Source organism: Rhamphochromis sp. 'chilingali', assembly GCF_963969265.1.
Source record: "Rhamphochromis sp. 'chilingali' genome assembly, chromosome: 19".
NCBI classification, from domain to species: domain Eukaryota; kingdom Metazoa; phylum Chordata; class Actinopteri; order Cichliformes; family Cichlidae; genus Rhamphochromis; species Rhamphochromis sp. 'chilingali'.
The window spans coordinates 10,267,045-10,285,993 of NC_137946.1; the positions used below are offsets into that span (position 1 = coordinate 10,267,045).

The 18,949-nt window shown below is 40.2% G+C and overlaps 1 protein-coding gene across 2 annotated transcripts in view; it reads left to right on the top strand.

Moving 5' to 3' along the window:
• nlgn2b (neuroligin 2b) overlaps window positions 1–18,949 on the top strand; it is a 65,586-nt gene that overhangs the window by 16,194 nt on the left and 30,443 nt on the right. For both annotated transcript variants that reach the window (XM_080867279.1, XM_080867280.1), the window contains exons 2-3: window positions 7,234–7,981; window positions 15,277–15,330. In XM_080867279.1, coding sequence (XP_080723405.1) covers window positions 7,465–7,981; window positions 15,277–15,330 — 571 coding nt within the window. In that variant the 5' untranslated portion in view covers window positions 7,234–7,464. The remainder of the gene's footprint in view (window positions 1–7,233; window positions 7,982–15,276; window positions 15,331–18,949) is intronic.

Consider the following 18,949-nt stretch of genomic DNA (forward strand, 5'->3'; position numbering starts at 1 on the left):
GTCAACATTTTCTTTCATCTTAACCTGTGTTTTCCTATTATTTATCAGGATTAGTCCATGAAGAAAAATAGAGGTGTTTAATTTGTGATCTAAAGGGCTATATTGAGCTTGGCCGTTCTTTGCCTGTCAGGATTTGTCCAGAAAGCCTTATTGCCTTTTGAAATGGATGCTTGCAGCTTGGTTTGATTACAATAAGTGTAAAGTGATATTTCCTTGAGGATATCCCTCTGATTTTTCTGGCTGCAGTGAGATGATGATGGGAGTGTAGTGGCAGATGGAGCGGCCATGGTATCTGATTGAGCTGCTGTTGGAGTCTGGAGAGCTTATGGTAAATGGAATAAATTTTAGGATGAAGTTCAAAGCCTCCATCAGCACTAACAATGCAGCAGTTCTCCGCAATTATGTGGTCGCTATAAAAATTAACACCGTGACAAAAACTTACAACCTAAAATATTTCTCTGACAGATTAACCTTTGTTTGGATCTTGCTCTCTAGACCAGATTTGTTACAGAGTGATTTAGTTTGAAATCATGGCAGACTTTCTATGAAAACATGTGCACAAAAGCTTAAGGGGAAATTAATTTACATGGCATTTATTTCCCACTTATGTTCATATGTTTCAGTCAATGACAGTGATGCTAAGGCATTATAGCAACTGACTATAAAAATTTTGTGCCTGCTGTAATGAACGCAAAAACAAAGTGCTTTTTTCAGAAGTTGCTACAATGTCATTTTCTCTTAGGGTTCTGCTTGAGGAAATGCCATCTGATTATTAAAAATGAAGGGTTGATCCCCTTGGCAGCATGAGAATACTCAGGATTGGCACGGTTGCAAAGTTGGTGTGATCTGCTCCTTAATCATCGCCAGGTGCTTGCTCATGGGATGCCACCGTTGGGGTTTTTACCTTGCATCATTAAGAGCATTGAGATGGCTTTTTTCTGTGAACCAATGTTATATAAATAGAAGTTGAAAAATACAGCTGAATTGTCTTTGCTCAAATCTTCATATTGGCTGATAAGGCTGTAGTTCAGGTGGTAGAGCAGGTCAGCCACTAACTAGAAGGGTGGTGGTTCGATCCCAGGCTATTCCAGTCTGCATGCCAAATATCCTTAGGCAAGATACTAACCCCATGTTGCTCTCTGATGCATCTATCGGAGTATGAACGTTAGATAGAGCACTTAAGAGCTTATAAGAAGTGATTGGGTGAATGAGTTAGTTGTATAAAGCGCTTTGAGTGCTCAGACAGAGTAGCAAAGTACTATATAAGAACCAGTCCATTTACCACTCCATCCAGAAGAGGGACATGTGTTTGCTGAAGTTTAGAGTCAGCAAAGTAAAGCAACCTTTGTTGTTTTCTTGCTAGCAAGCTAGCTATCCACACCTGCTTCAGAGCAACGGTCATCCTACAGGAAATACTTGCCAAAAGTGTTGCAACTATTGGTTGCCCAAATTCTTTTTGAAAGTGAATGCCTGTGGCTACAAGTGTCTTTTATTTTCATTGCTGAGATGGCATTAAATATTGAGCCTGCTAGCTACATCGAGAACTTCCTAGCTTGCAAAGCTTCTCCGAGTGAGGCTTGTTTTTCCTTTTTTTGCAGTCTTTATAATAATTTCAAGTTAGTTGTGATAGGCAGGGGTGGAAACATGATTCATCTTACAACAGCTGCTAAGACCAACTTCATAGATGGTTCTGTAGAACAAACCTGAAGAGATCTGTGGCTCATTCTTTCTTTCTGTCACTAACCGGAGTTGGAATCTAGGTTAACTGGTAAATTGAAAGTGTACCAATACTATTTTGGTATTTGGCACATCTAAAAATATTATTCTGGATATTGTCTATTACCATTGTAAATATTAATACGTTTAAGAAGATGAAGAGAAAAAGAAGATTTTAGGATTAATACATTAAATTAAAGCATTTCACCACCAACTGTTTTTTAAAAAACAAAAACAGCCTGGGCATGACCCTTCTGTGTAGAGTTTGCATGTGAGTGTGTGGTTGACTGCCTCTCTGGGGTAACCCTGTGATGTAATGTCAACCTGTCCTGCCGCTCAGTTCAGCTGGGATAGACTGCAGCACCAAGAGGGCTTTAAATTGGATAAGCGGTTAAGAAAATCGATTGATAGTTGGGTCTCTAAGCAGATGAATCACACGTAATTGTAGATGACAAGAACAGCATAAAACTCACCTGTAATGACCTTTAAAAAATGGACTAACATCTTCAGTAATGAATTATCAAATCAAATGAATCTTTCTACTGGTGACTTTTAAAAAGCCACCATTAGAAAAGAGAGAGCTGGAACGTCCTGGAAGAGCGAGAGCTGCAACTTCCAGGAAGTTGCAACTCTTTTTTCCCTCATAGTCTATTTACCCTGAATTACCCTGTGCACCCTGGCAAGCTGTACACAGAGGAACTGGAGTGGATTTGGGGTAGCTTCAGGACCGCATGTGAAAAGGGGATAAGGCTCTTTGGCTGAACCTACATATGCAGTCTGACAAGTCTAATCTTCTAGCCTCTCAATTCATCAACAAGACAACTTATTCTTCCCCGGTCAATTTAAGGTTAAAGACAACATTAAGCAATCGAATCATCTGGTTTTATCAGAAAAGAACAAGAACCATGGGGAGGCAGACAGCATGCATGAGTCACCTGCTTTCTTACCTTACATCATGTCAATGCGTTCCCACTTAAACCTAGTTCCCAAGATATAAAGATATATCTTATATAAGAAATACTTTGTAATTACTTAAACAGTTTTGTGTATATCTTTTTCCCAGCGCGGTGAAGGTTTTCTTGGGTTACATGTGCAAGATCTTTAAGTGCACAGGCTTTAGCATTGTAGCTTGGGTTTAGTCGAGTTCTACTTCCTTTAACCCTTTAAAGCCAAGCACAGAGCCAAGTCTGCCAGAGCTTATCTTTACATTATTACATGCTGTAGTGGCATATTTGGAGCATTTCAAGTTGCTATCCATCAATACAACCATTATGTCCCAAATTTTAATAATATGCATGCATTAATAAAACAGGTTTGTGTAAGCTATCTAATATTGGTAGAACCAAGCAAGTAATTAAATACTACAAATGTAGATTATTCAAGCCTAGATTACCACTTAAATTCCCAAAGCAGTTTCCCAAAATCTCTAAGAAAAGAGCTGGTATATGTAGCATGCTGCTAACTCGCAAAGATGCTGTTGAAGGGAATAAACAAAAGCCTCACTTCTGCGAAAAAGGACTTCTCTTTCTCATCAAATAATGGTGCATTTAAAAAAAAAGACAACAGATTGCTGTATCTACATATTGCTGGATGCAAGTGAAGACAACACACAGCCACCAGAGGTTCATTTTCTAAGCACAGAGACAGTAGATAAGAGAATAGAAAGTTTAGTCAAAAACTCAGCACTCTGTTTCTGGCTTGCTAAGCTGCTTGTCATCCACAGATGTTGACTAGCAGAGCAGAGCAGCTTGACAGCTGAAGTAGTGTATGTAGTTTTAACAGTCAAAGTGGAAACAAAGCAATAAAAAATCCCAAGGCAAGCATTTTCCTCAAACACCACCATTCAGCGAAAGTTTTCACAAACCACTCGGACCATTTCGTTAAAACATACCCATAAAAGAGTCCCACTGGCAGGGAGGCATTACCTTCTCAAATAGCTTCAGCTGACAGGACTACCTATTATATAAAACAGAAGAGAAAACAGCTTACATCAGCCTGGTGATTTGTGTGTCAGTTTATCTCATTTTATGCGTGGAGATGCGCGGTCGATGCCGTTCCAGCTCACGGATGGTTGACACGAACAGATGTTAGATGTTAGGGTACTACCATTTCCAAGCCACATGTGAGACATGTACTTACAGTAGTCTCTTCTTGCATGCAACATCTGATGCCTCATTGGATTTTACACATCTGTGTGCATATGTGTGCATATTATTGCTAGCACGTGCAGAGAGGCAAGATAGTATATAAAGAACAATCTGGCGGGCTGCTAACATTTGACCCACCTATGCAATCCTTCCCAGAAAGGACATACCTCTGTGTGCATCCTTGCTGGGCATACTAAGAGGTGCTCTGACCTTGGGCTTGTGCTATATGTTAAGTTACATTTACCGACAGAATGCAAACACAGATGGCTGTTCAAATATCAAGATGTGTAGACAAATATAGAAAATGTAAGCAATGAGCAGTGACAGCATCTGTTGTGTAATCAGACCCTATTTAAAGTTGCAACCTTTACAAAGGCGTTCTTTACAGTGTGCATACATATTTATTTGTGTGAGCCAGTGTATGTGTAGTACTTCAGTTTCTGTCTGCATTTTGTTTTATTCTCTTGGTCTCACTAACTTCAAATATTACTGATCATTTGTACAGTAGTTTGAGACCAGTTGTCAGGATTTCCTTTTTGTTTCTGTGTTTTCTGAAGCTTGATTTGTTTGTTTGAAGCCATCTTTTTGCATCTCCCTGCAGTTTTAAAGCAAATTAAATGGAAAACTCGACTGGGTTTGTACATCAAAGTCTGTTTTGAGGTCTTAGTGACTAGAACTACATATGTGCAAAAAAGCTTCTAAACCATTTGTAGTTTCACAGAAGTCTGACAGCTTGCCTCAACCGAGTTACTGTTAGTTGGAAATAAGATTACATATATTAAAATATACATTGTGGCGTTTTAGAATTAGAAAGAGGTGAACTCACTGAACCTCAGAAGGCTGTTCCTCACCCCTGCTTCAGCATTGACTTTACTACTTCACTTACTGCCAGCATTGCTCATCTAAGACATCAGCCACACTGGACTAGAGACCAGTTGGCAACCTCCTGACAACTTCTGGTTGCTAGGGAAAAATGAGTATTCCACAACTGGTTGGCAAGTAAAATAATTCACAAAAAGGGCTCTGCACCTAAAATCTCTTTGTCATTGTTCAGTCTCTGGCATATTTCTGCCTTCGCCTGTAATTTGCATGGAAATTGTTTGTAAGAACTTGCTAACTAACCACTGAGCTAGCTCCTAGCAAAATAAGAAAAGCAGTTATGACCACTGCAGTTATTAGCCAATAGTAATCTCTCCATCTAAAAAGAAAGGACAGATGTTTGTGAATATTTAAAAAGTTTTTTATCCATTATGAAGGGGGTTCAGCTAGCTTTAGAAGTGGCAGGCACGTCTCTAAGAGACAGGTAGAAGTGCGGTGTCAAACCTTATCCTCTAAATAAGAAAAAAAAGACTAAATAAAATGATACACTGTTCCTTTAAGTGTGCTTTGCTTAGTCAAAAATGCTAATACCAAAATGAGATGAGCAATTTGGGGAATGAACACGTCTCATCCATTTCTCAGTTACTCCACAACTTTAGTGGCTTCTCCAACCACGCAGTCTTACCCCATCACAATGAGTCTTTCCAGCACAATTTAGAGTCATGTACTGTGTATAATTCACATTAATCTTTTTCTAAGTTGGATTTTCAGCTTGACTATGTCTGCACACCAACTTTTCTGATGAGGATTCAGGGTGTCCTTACAAATCATACCTCCTCCATGATATGCCGTAATAAGGCTTTAATCAAGTGGATATTTTTTCCACACAGCTTCTCCTTATTTTGTCATTATGTACATTACTAACTTTAAACATCCTATGACATTGCACCCTGTCTCTGTGCTATATTTAACTATCAATCCCTGTGCCTGCTGACTGGCAGTAGAGTGTGGATACTGTCAGGTTGTGGGCGGAGGGATGAGGTGGCGTTCAACCAACAGTTAGCACCACATAAAGCCTTTATCACACCTAAACGGCTCTGTCTCCCAAAGCCACAGTGAGATAAGCACTGCCCATTCATCTGTAATGATGTGGAAGCAAGAAGGAACTGAACTTGTGAGAAAAAGGCTAACTCTGACACATGGCTGAAAAGGGTGGAGGGCCAGTGGGGTTTGTTCATGCTTTAAAATCATGCTTTAGCCTGTGTTTACTTTTTTGTTATTTATTAGCTTATCATACAATTATTAGTTTTAGGTTTCAAAGTCCTGTGATTATTGGGAAGATGAAAACATAAAGTGTGGCAGCATTACACAATAGTGATTGAAAATGTTCCCTTTGGTATGAAATTTAAATGTTTTTGAAGCCACGTTGGTTGAATATTCTCAGAAATAACCCTGGCTTCACATGCTCATTATAAACTTCTGTTTTCAAAAACCCAAGGTTCGGAGTTTCATAGCATTTTAGAGTTCAAGTTTAAAATATTTCTAGTATTTCTGAAAGCATGTGAGAGCAGCAAAGGGGTGTAACTCTTGTGTAAATATCCTAAAAATAATGTTACTTTCTCAATTTGCGTTTGATTCACATGTCCTGTCTAACGTATGTTAACAGTCACGTAACTTAACGGTCACCGAACGAGTCAACGAGTCGCCACCAAATACAGAATGAAGAATTTGAAAAGGTGCCGCTAATTTATGTAACACAAATTCGCAACGGTGAATGTCATTGCACTTTATACTGTTAACAAAAGACTTTAGAATATGACAGACAAAAACCTCGCAGTTCCCACTGAGCAAGCACTTGGAAACAGTGAGGAGAAAACTTCCTTTTAACATGATGAAAACCCTGAGAGAATTCTAAATACAGCCTAAATCCATTAGGGAGCCATCGCACAACATGTAGCAACTGCCAAGATAATTCTGAGACTTTTCAGAGTCTATTCAGATGACACAACATAAGGTGCACTCTACACACAGTATTCTCCAATCTTATTAGCAAAGTGGTAAAAATGCAGCCTTAAAATATAAGGAAAGGGTTTAAATAGATGTTAGCCAAATGTTTATTAAGTTTAAATAGGTGACTAACATGACAGTTTCGTTCGGTGCTTAATGATTTTCATCCTGACTAGAATTATTAAATGTTGAGCTAGCATGATAACATTTTATAAACACTTATTCTAATACAGAACATGAATTGTATAGCCATGCTAGCTGCTAGCAGTGTGTTGAGCTAAGTCATGCTAATGTGTAGAAAATACAGTCGTTATTATAGCAAACATACTTGATTACTGTGATACCATAGACTGGCTAAATAGCTCTGACTTAAATACAAATGACGCACTGTATAATATCTGGTTTAAGTTCGGTGAGATAGTTAGCACAAGAGTGCATCCTTCTGTCCTGCTGTGTCTCTTGCAGCTTTATAAAACAGCCTGACCTGACAGAGCTTTTATTCACATGTCTTTACTCAAACCTGCGACCTGTCTGTGTCTTCCAGGTTTAATTGGTATCCCAGCTGCAGCTCTGGACCCTTCAGGAGCTCCAAAGAGGAAGACATATGAGACCACAGAGTCTACTGGAGAATGCTGTCTGGCCCTCAACCTCACCATGGCGCTCTAGGAACACCGTTAACCTGCCCCCTTCCACCAATCCTCTTTTTGCCTTTGTCATCCCCCATATCCCACTGAGTTTGTGATCCCTTTCTGCTCCCAGCTGAAGTCCCTTTGATATGAGTACAAGAGCTTTTATTTTGGACATGTTGTTTTTTCCATTCAGCGCTGCCAGCCACCAGGGCTATGGCGGCAAGCATCACTATTCTACTCAGCAGGTTGCTAATCACTGTCTGGTGTGGCTCTTGGGACTAGTGCTGCACCTGACGATTTCCTCGTGTCAACGAGTTGACCTGAAACACCCCATAGTATCCACGAGTTACGGAAAGGTCCGTGGTATCAGGAAAGAGCTCAACAATGAAATCTTGGGCCCAGTGGAACAGTATTTAGGTGTGCCATATGCCACCGCACCTATTGGCGAGAGGCGCTTCCAGCCTCCTGAAGCCCCAGGTTCCTGGCAAGAGATTCGCAATGCCACTCATTTTGCGCCTGTGTGTCCTCAGAATGTGCACGGGGTGCTTCCTGAGATCATGTTACCAGTGTGGTTCACAGACAACCTGGATGCTGCAGCCACCTATGTTCAGAACCAGAGTGAGGACTGCCTTTACCTCAACATTTATGTCCCCACTGAAGATGGTGAGTCCGTAATGTGAGGCGTAGCTTGTATTACATGCAAGTGGAAAGTCTTGCATTGAGTGTCTCTGTCGGCGAATTCTCGTTAATAATTTGCACCAGTTTGTGTCACAACTGTATCACAGAGAAAGAACAGATTGTACTTTTCTTGTCATTTTCACATTTTATACTGAGTGTAAGTACTCCATGAAATAGTGTCAGTTTGATAAATTTATCTGGATCGTATTCAGAGGAAGATAAGCCAAAAGACAATCAGGAGATTTCCAAAGAATGTCTGTTTAAATTACTATTGATTGGGCCTAATTGTTTAGAAATGTTAATGCTGCAACAAAGTTATATGTTTTAGTTTTATTGCTCATGTGCAACTCATTTTAACATGGATGGATGGATATCATTAGACTTTTAAAAATGAAAGCAAAAACATTTTAGCTGCTTATTATGCTATTTTTAACAGCACTGTGTTGTAATATCCTTTAGCTTGACTGGTGCTCATTTGTTTCCAGCCATTTTCTTAACATAGGGTCACAGCTGTCGTGGGGTGAGAGGAGGGTATCACCCTGGAGTGTTCACCAGTCCATCACATGGCTAACGCAAACAGACAGATTCATATCTTCACCACTTAAACTAAATGCATGTGTTTGGAGTGTGGGAGGAAACCCATTATGCACAAGGAAACCATACAAACTCTACAGTCTAAAAACTTTTATGAAAACTTAGCGTTTGTTTGTTTTTTTTCCATTTAGTTTTTGACAAACTTGTAAGTGTAGAGCAATGTTGCTAAGAGAATCAAACCAAAGAATCCCCTGTAGCCACACAGCTGTCCTTCACACTATGACTTTATACCATTCAAGTGTTTTCAGAGGAAGGTAACTCTCTTCTTCTACCAACTCTTCACCAGCAATTATGACTATGACAGTACTGTCAATACTGTTAGCAGTGCTTTTTCAATAATGAATTCCTACTTATCAAAGTCACACCCAGTGTGGTTGCAACATAACATAATGTGACATCACATCACATCAAATGACACTGTTGCAACCATTTCCACAGTGGTTGAAACCATGTGCAGTGAACTTGCAGTCTTGTTAGCTTTCAAATGGTTATTTCAAAGACAAGGACCAGGTCCGCCACATCTCAACCTGTGTTAAGATGGTGATAAAACATCAGTAAGACAGAGTCAGTCTGCTCTTAGTTTGTAACATGCCAGAACCTCATGAATTTGAATTAAAAATTCAGAAATACACGAATAGTGACATAATTACTGCAGGATAACAATTTAACTGCAAAATGACCTTGCATTTTATATGTTTACAACCCCACAGATCAAGCCGAGTACGCTGTTGCAAAGAGACACAAATGAGTTGCGCTCATCGGCGCAGAGTAACTCAGAATGATTGCAACGTGTTCTCAACCAGTCTGCGTTTATCTATTAGATGGCAGTTATTTGGAAACCTTTAACAACCTTCCTGAGAGCGACTGCAGACAGTCTGAGTCTAACCACAACTGTTTGGAAATAGTTTGCCTTCCACCAGGCAACCTGTGCAAGCCATTGAAAGTGGTCACCCAGAGGTTGAGGGTGTTTCATACTGAACATTTGGGTCACTGTGACTGTTTGGATCTTATTGCTGAATGCGAAAAAATTCAACACAATCACTGATTTTTGCTAGTTCCATATTTTTACTCTAGCATGACTGAGCTTTTAGCTCATGTCCCATTTGCTGTCTATCACTTTATAGGTTGCTCCAGTTAAGAGTTTACATATAAAGACAATATGATTGACTTATAATTGTCAAAAATATGCCTGTATAATATTGAGCTCTGAGACTGGCATTCATACTGTCTCATGCAGTAATAGGAACTGTCTCCTCAAAGTTGCGCTGCCAATATGGTGATTTTTTTATTAGGTTATTAAAATATATAACAAATACAATACATTGCCAAGCATAACCTTGTTTACTCCACATGGGCTACCTGGGTGTAGTTCTTGCATTAATGAGCCAGCGGAGAGCGTTTGTGAAAGCAGATGGGCAGGTAAGAGAACACAGGATCAAAGTCTGACTTCGGAGGCAAAGCATATGCTGCTGATGATAGTGAGCAAGGCTAATGATAAAATGTTAAAAAGCCTATGATTAATGGGTTCACCTGAGACTTACCTGAGAGTATTCAAGCAAAACACATGTTTATGCATTACAGCTGCTGCAAATATATGAAGCCTAGCCCGAAGATTAGTCTAGAGTGGCGTAAAACATTCTTGTTTCAACAATGAAGCTGGAATGAAAACTTATATATCATTGATGAGTGCTCCCATGCCCCCCCGCCCTCCCAGAGAAGATGGTAATGTTAATTTCAAGTGGAAAAAATGAGCGTTAGCGTAGTAGAAAGTGATGACAGAGATTATCAAGTGATTTAAATTCCTCTTAACATGACGGAAAGTGTGCATATTCTGGCCATAAGGACAGAATTAGTGGAATATCTAAGCTATATACATATATTTACAAAAAGGATTATTTAGACTTTTCTGTGTTATTCCCATGGGGAAAGGTGTGCAAATGAGTGAGACAGATTTTACCCTGTCTGCTTGTCAGAATCTGTCACTTATTGTCACGGGTCACCACTTACACAAGGCCAATGCCTTCCCCAAGGATATGTTTTGCCTTGTGTGTGTGAGAGAGAGAAATAGAGACGGGAGGAGAGTGATATGCCCCAGGAATCAGATACATTTTTCACATATTACCGCTGTCATAATCTCTCAAATTGCTTATATGATGTTAAACTGGTGGTTTTATCGGATGGAGCAGATTTTTTTTAAGTGTTTCACTGTGACATTTAAAGTATTATTATAATCTGAGATCAATTTTTTGGGATCACTCACTTAAAAACTTTAAAACAAAAAGATCAACCACAAACAAAGCATCCATCCTGATGTCATGAAACGTTTTCCTTTAGACATTTATAATTGGTCGACCTCTGTAAAATTAATTGTTGTCATGTTTCCAAGACAGTGCATGTCCATTTCATTAGTGATCCCATGGGGCCTCCACTGGATTTACATTTATAGTTTAGAATAGGATTTCTGGAACAATAGGATTCATTGCCATTAGATTTGGATGAAGATGAACTGCACTTTAGAATTTTGTGCTATTATTTGGCCCTGATTTTTTGTTCCCATGATAATTTGGTTTATATTGACATCAGCTGTCGTTTTTATACTACTTGTAAATACAACAGAGGGACATCGTGCTCAAAGGACCGAAAGTCTTTTCAGAAAAGACTAAAATAATTCCATTCCATTGTTTAAAAAAAGCCTAACAAAAGGTTATTTGTGGTCAAAATTAACAAAGAAATGTCAGAATTATCAGATGTGACTAGTGATTATATGCATCCAGTATTATATCCTGGTAACCACAGAAATTAAAGTTAAATTTGATTGTGTTTTTTCTCTAAACAAATGCCCAAATAAGAGCCCAGAGGCATTTTAAAGCTAAGTTTTAAGATTTACTGGTGGAAGCACATTGGCCTCACTGATCATCTGTTCCTGTAGACTCATAGTGATGTTTCAGCCAGACTGAGCTTTTTATCTACAGGAGTAGGTTTGTTTTCTAAAGTGATGGTCAAGCATGTATAAAGGTTGGCTGCTGGGGCTGTATTGTGCTGTGTTTGGCAACGAGGAGTTGCATTCCCACGCACAACGGATGTAGGTGGGCCAAAATGAATTGTCAGCACAAATTCATAAAGAGCTTTTAGAGTTCAGTGTTATGTAGTATCCTCTAGTCATGCACCTTCTGACTGGGATTTTTATTTCATACCCAGAAATACTCTTTCTGACCATGTTCGTCATGTGATTGGTTGGACATGAAGAAGCTTTATTTCTTTCTGCATCCGTTCACCCGTCCTGCTCTCTCTCCTCCCTAAAACCATCCCCTACCCCTTCTCCTCTCTGCTCTCCTCACTCCTCCATCTTTATGCAGATGGCGGTAGAAGGGGTTACTGTTCTGAATGCAAATGAGCTCAGTGCCCTTCCCCAACAGGCCACTATGTAGCCTGCTACTTCTTCAACTTTGTAGTACCATGTAAATAGCACAAATGTTTTCCCCGATTGAACAGTGAGATTTGTACTCTCACTTTATCTCTCTTTTGCTCTCTACCACCTTCTCTAGTGTTCCACCCTAACTCTTAGCATTTGGTCAGGCTGTCAGGCAAGAGCACTGTTTCATCGCATTTCCTATTTCCCCAAGACACTCCCCAGCCAAAAGCCTGAGATTCTTCATTTTTATTACCGCTAGAGCAGGCATTTACCGTGCTCTTTATTAAAAACCATATTTCAGGAGGCAGGACAGCGGAGGCAAGAATGGAGCTGGGGGCTGGGGCCACAGTAGAAGAGATAGAGAGCAAAAGGATAGGACTGCATGTGCTAGAAGCTGCAGGAAGTGGGGGTGTTGATCTGAAGCTGTGTCTGACACCTTGTCAAGCAGACAGGCCACCACAGACATGACATACTGCAGCTTCATCCCGATTACTGCACTGAGGAAATGGAGAGGGACGGGAGACAGCTTGCGTACTGGCCACTAGCTCACTGAACCGAACAGAAACGCTGTCGACTGAGAGATGGAGCTGCATTAGGTCAAACAGTACTGGGACAACCCAAGCTAAATGTTCCTGCATAGGCCGTAGCATTTCACTGACCAGTGGCCCATTACATCATGTGGCACTCAGCCTACCGGCAGGCTTCTCTGCTGATGGGAAGCAGATGGAATGGATGTTTTTGACCCAAAAAGCGTATGTTTTTCCCTTTGGCTAGGTCCTACTTTTTGTCTTGTGTAATCCATTGTAGTATTTCTTCAAACCCTAGTCAAGTCGGGCAAGACCTAGATACTGCCATGAGCAGTTATTTTAGTGCAAATTCAGTATATTAAACACACAAGCGCAGCCACTGTAGCATTTAGCCATGATGGAAAATAGCCACAATAAAACCACTACCAATGCTAAAATGATTTATCCAGTGACTTAGATAATTTAGTGATGTTTCTCATAGAGCCACTGTGGAATTTGTAGTGTATAATAAATGTCTCAACATCTCTTTGATGGATTGTTGTGAAGTTAAGTTCAGACTTGAGTCATTTTGGTGACTCGTTTTTTTATTCAAGTAATTTGGTTTATGAATAAACACCTGCAAAACCAGTGGCATTCCCATCAACCTCATCTGCACTGTGCTTTGTGGATAGGCTTGTCAGTGCTAGCATGTTGACATGTAGCTTAAACCAATTAAGCCAACTTAGGTGATTTTGGGCTGGTGCAGATGAAAGATGACCACCACAATTGAATTGTGCTGGTCATCTTTGGATGATTTTCCGTTTTGGCTCCACAACAGTAGTCCAACATCCAGCTGTTATCCAGCTGTCCTTTGCAAGTAGCAAAGGATTCATAGATGCGCATCATACCCCGGGATTCAGGAGGTATTATCAGTCATACAGTCTCCGGGCATCAAACTTGATATCTTACACCAAACCATCACAGTGTGGCTCTCAATGAACTCTCAATGACATTTCAGACATCTCGGGATGTCTGAAATGTCAGTCTTTAGGGGCCGTTACAGAAATGCTAGCATGGCTGTAGCCTTTACACTGGGCTTTGGCTAGCTGTGCTAGGCTTTTAAACTGATTATTTCATAGTGAAAATAATACTAAAGAAGAAAAGATTCTTCAGTGTTTTTTCTGTTTTTTAACAAATTTACTGTGGATATCTTTGGGCGATATCTGCTCCATGACAAAGTGTGGATGTGCTGCTCATCTTCACATAAAGTTTAAGTCTTATTAGGCATGAGGACTTTGAACTGAAATCCGAGTAGTCCATCCATTAAGCGGGAAGGTGTGGTTTTAGAGTGGTGATAAGTAGTGAGGAAGTGCCGACAAGATAGGGTAGTAATGTGCCCTTCTATCCATTACTGGTCTGCTTACCTGCCTGCTCTGTAGTCCAGGACCTACGACTATACCATCTCCTGCTATGGCACTAAGTGCTCTCTGGATCAGGCGCCTGATGATGGTGTTCATGGGATGCAGCAAATCCATTCAGCATTGATCCTGTCCCATTTTAATGGAAGATAAACATTTTATACCAGGAAACTATATTCATACAGATAGAGATGTGAAAATGCTGCATTATAATGGTGGAGTGCTGGGTGTTTCCTTTGTCAATAGATGAGAACTACTGTGAAAGGTATATATGCCATAACTTTACAAGACGGTTTTCAGCAAAAGGGTAGAAACAGGCATGTCAGCAGCACAGAAGCAGAGTGATAACCCTCTTGGCAATCGAGTATAGAGCAAATTTAAAAGACTGCAACAATATTTCATTGGAAAGAGGGAAATTTGCTGCTGGGTGTGTACAAGGACGACAGCACAAGTTGATTGTAAACTGTTAACATTCCTTGCGTGGTGTGTGATTTAAATGTGTGTGGGACTGCAGGTGTTTTAGTGTATTTTGTGACTTTCTTCCAAACGGGCAGGCGGCAGCTGTAGACGACACAAAATGCAGCATTAAGTGTTTGCTGATGAAAAAGCCCCACTGACAGAAGCCAAGAAAAAAAACAAATTAATGGGATCCTTATCAGTTAAGACTTACAGAGGTTGACATGCCAGGGCGTTGGCTGGTCACGGTGATAAATGCTCGTTATTGGCTCTCCCCTATAGTGCATTTAACTGGTGTCACCATTAAAGCTTAATGCAGAGCTCCTCTTTGACCTTGATGAGGCCAATCCTGTCACAAACCCATGCAGGTGGCATAACCGTCAAAACCCCCAACTTCCTCTTGGCAAATTAGGTAGGCAAGACTTTTAAGTCATGTTTTAGGTTTAGGCTGGTGTTTCTAATATATATTCAGTCACATTTATACAGGAGTGAAGGGATGAACCTTGTGTTTTGAGTCCTCAGAGCAGGACACGCAGCATCTTGGCATTCCTTTGCTTTTTCTGACCCAAAAGAGTGATGGCTTGATTCTGTTTATTGATTTTTCTTTACAAAGCAGCAGTGTGTCAAGACTGATTGGGAGAAGGGTTGAGGAGAAGTGCCATTTACGAGGCAGTCCGTGACTAGATCCTAAGCAGATGAAACAGATGAGTTTGGGGGTTATATTTTTAAAGGAAACAGTGTGTAATCCTTGTACACAGCCACTGAAATGAAACCGAGAAACAGCATATTTTTTCCCTCTCTTTTAATCCTTTTCTTAATTTTTTTTCTGTTTTGTTTTTTTGTACCAGTGCAACCTTTTTGAATTTTGTCTTTTGTCTTTTTTCTAAACCTCAGGTCCGCTCACAAAAAAACACGATGAGTCTTCAATGAACAGACCCAGGGATGAAGGTATTTTAATTGCATGTTTTTTTCCCCTCATGCTCTATTTTTCAAACTCCATGGGGGTTGTGGTGTTTTCATCTGTGTTAATAACCATCTGAGCGTAATCACCCTATGTGCACATTACATTGTCCTGTGTTAACTGCCTTTATTAGCATACAAATCTGTCACTCCTTCTCACAGGCACGCATTTTGGTCGTATAAAAGCCACATACAAAGTATTTGTTTTTTATTCCACCCTTGTCACAAATGCTGCGTTTTGTGTGCTTGCACGGGGAGCTAATTAACTTTCCTTGCTTGGTTGCTGTGTGGTTGATTAACCACACTCTGATGTTCTGGCTATCCAGCGTGACGCATCACATATTCAGTCCTTCTTCACCTGCGCTTTTATTCTTGGACTAAAGTTCTCGTGAATTGCTCGGCTAAATTATCGTCCTTCATAATGTTATTGGGCTCTACCCAATCCTTCATTTTTAAAGTGGGAAAAAGTGAAGGACTTCTGCATATTTCTGCCACTGTAGTATATTTTCAAGATCACTGCAGACAAGGGGAGATGCTCGCACTACACTTTACTGGTGCACCAAAATCTGTGCAGACAATTAGTGCGTGTGTTTTTGTACACGTGCCCAGGCTTACTGTATATTGCATAGTATTATACACACATGCAGTGCTCCACATTTCCATTTGTGCATGTGTGTGTGCGTGCATGTGTGTCTACTTGAGCACAGCGCATGTGCAACTCAACACACGAGCGCGTGTGCTCCAGTTTGCGCCTCAGTGTGTGTTTGTGTGTTTTGTATTTCAGGCTCTGTGCTATTTCAGTATTGAATTCTCCCTTCCTTGCATTTCTAATTGCTGTGTTTTAAAAAGAGACAGATGTAGCTAATCCAATTGTGTGGTTTCTTAACGGTGAAAACAGAAATAAGGATCCATGCAGGATTGTAAAGGAGAGGAGCAGAATGATTGAATAGAGATGAAAGAAAAGAAAAAAGCTGAACACCGCGAGAGCACTGGCGAGGGCAGCGGTGGGGGAGAGGAGGGGGGAAAAAACAGTCATAATGAAGACAAGTGCATTATGAAATGACATTTATAGAGCTTTGAAAGTGAGAGAGATGTGGAGAAGGAGAGAGTGAGAGGGTGGATGAGTAGGAGACTGGTAGAGCTTGACATTTATGCCGACACCTGATGGATCCTGACAGGATCAGGAGGGCTAGGGCATGGCTGAATTCCTCGCTTAATTGTTTAGGTATGGATTGGACAGAGTTTCTTAAACATTGTTGTAAAACAGTAGTATTAGCGCTTTGTTGCTGGAAAGTTTTTTCTGTGAAAGTGTAGAGTCTTGGCTGTGGGTCCGGGTGCGAAAATTGTTCAAGTGCTGAGGCAGGCTGAAAACTTTTACACCCAAATCAATGAAGATTTCCATAAGGGAATGAATGAGAGAGGACCGGAGGAATGGAAAAGTGGAAAGTGGGCAGTATCTGTTGGAAACAGTAAGACATTAATGTGAGAATGTCTGTGCAGGACAAAGGTGGATATTGAGTAGGACAGTATCAGGTTAGGTGGAAATGAGAGAAGCGAATAATGTGCCAGTGTTATGGGGGGAGGAAGGGAAGACAGCCAGCTCCTTATTGGCTTTATAGGCTCAAATTTGGACTGAGTGGATCACCCTCCATCGTCTCATCATTTTTGCATTTGTGTTGAGCTTCTTTCAATTGTTCCGACACGTCCCTCTCTTAAACACATTCAAATATTCCATCTTTTTAAAACTGAAATATTGTGTGACAAAATCTCCAGAGAATGCATAGCTAGGCATTTGTATGCCTGTACCCCCCCCCCCCCCCCCCCCCAAAATTATGCAAACGCACACTTTTAATTGTGACTGTGCATGCGCTTATGATCTTTTATTCAAAATTAATGATTTTTTCATTGTTATCTTTATTTTTAAAATTTTAGCTTTATTAGGATAGTGAATATTTTCTCGCCTTTGTTGTTATTAGAAAAACAAGATAAGATCGGCAAAAATAGTTATACAGTCATGTGAAAAAGAAGGTTTTCACAGGACTGCCACTTTTGGCAGCAATAACTTGACCTAATCATTTTCTGTATGACTTTATCAGTTTGTCACATCACCGTGGAGGAATTTGGGAGCTCTCTTCTATACATAGTTGCTTCACTTTATTGAGACCTTAAGGTTGTCACAGCATTTCAGCTGGGTTGAGGTCTTAGCCATTGATTCTTTTCTTTTTTCAGCCCTTCTTATGTAGATTTGCTGCTGTGCTTGGAATCATTGTCCTGTTGCTTGACACAATTGTGTTCAAGCTCTCAAACAGGTGGCCTCAAATTTGACTAGAATACTTTAGTACGCAGAGGAGTTCATGGTCAACTCAATGTCTGCAAGGTGCCCCAGGTCCTGAGGCTGCAGAACAAGCCCAAATCATTATCCGTCCACCACCATGCTTAACAGTTGGTATGAGCTGTTATGTGGTGCATTATGGTCAAATATCGCTACGTTGGTCTCATCTATCTAAAGGAAAGTTGTTCCAGAAGTCTTGTAGTTTGTTTAGATGCAGCTTCACAAATCTAAGCCACGCTGCCATCTTCTTTTTACAGTTCCTTTTAGAGTGGAGGTTTTCTCCTGGCAACCCAACAAGATATATTTGAGTCTATTTCTAATTATACTCTCATAAACATGAACATTTAACATGTTAACTGAGGCCTATAGAGTCTGAGATGTAGCTCTTGTTTTTTATTTGGGGGGGGGGGGGGGGGGGGGGTTGTTGTTGCTGTTTTGGGGAGTATTGCACTGTCTGACCTTGGTGTGAATTTACTGGGATGTTTCTCCTTTTATGAAAATCCTCACACTGTGCTCACGCAATTAATCAAGTGCATTTGATTAGCAGTACCAGCTATAGTACTTTGCCTTTTAATTCCTCTGATTCATACTTGCGCATTAGTGTGTATTGTTATGAATTCTGTAGCTCCAGTTATCATGCTAACAATATTCATTTATTATGGTTTAACATTGCAACCTCCCCACATATATCTATTTTGTGGTTTAAGTACCACTGCAGTATTTTGAATTACCAAGCCCCATAACTATCCCTAAGCCTTTTTTCTATTAAAAAAATGTAATATTAAAGATGTAATCTGTGACACAAGTAGAAAGAAAAGAATCTGTCCTTACACAACCCCCAAAAATGTAATTTGATGTTATCTTATCTTATCTTAGTTGATATAGCTACAGAGATAGATCAACATGCTTTATGTACAGGGAGAAAAGTAAAACTTTAATAGGGATTAATGATAGATGTTGAATAACATTTTAACACACAGACAAACTTGGTGTCTGTTGAGGCTAAAAACTGCATTGTGTGTAGTAAGAAAGAGCTGAGCTTACCGGACCTCTGCAGTTTTCACCTCTGCTCGAAGCTACATTAGGCTACATTAGCTGGTGCCACGATTACATTGGATGACACCATTGACAGAAGTTACCATGTGTGCACAAGATGCACAGGCACATGTCTGCTAATCAGAATCAGCGATTAAGGTAAGAGACAACTAAAATAGTAGAATTTCAATCATCAAAACTAAAGCACAGATTTCTTAGATGGGTTTTATCCCGTTGCAT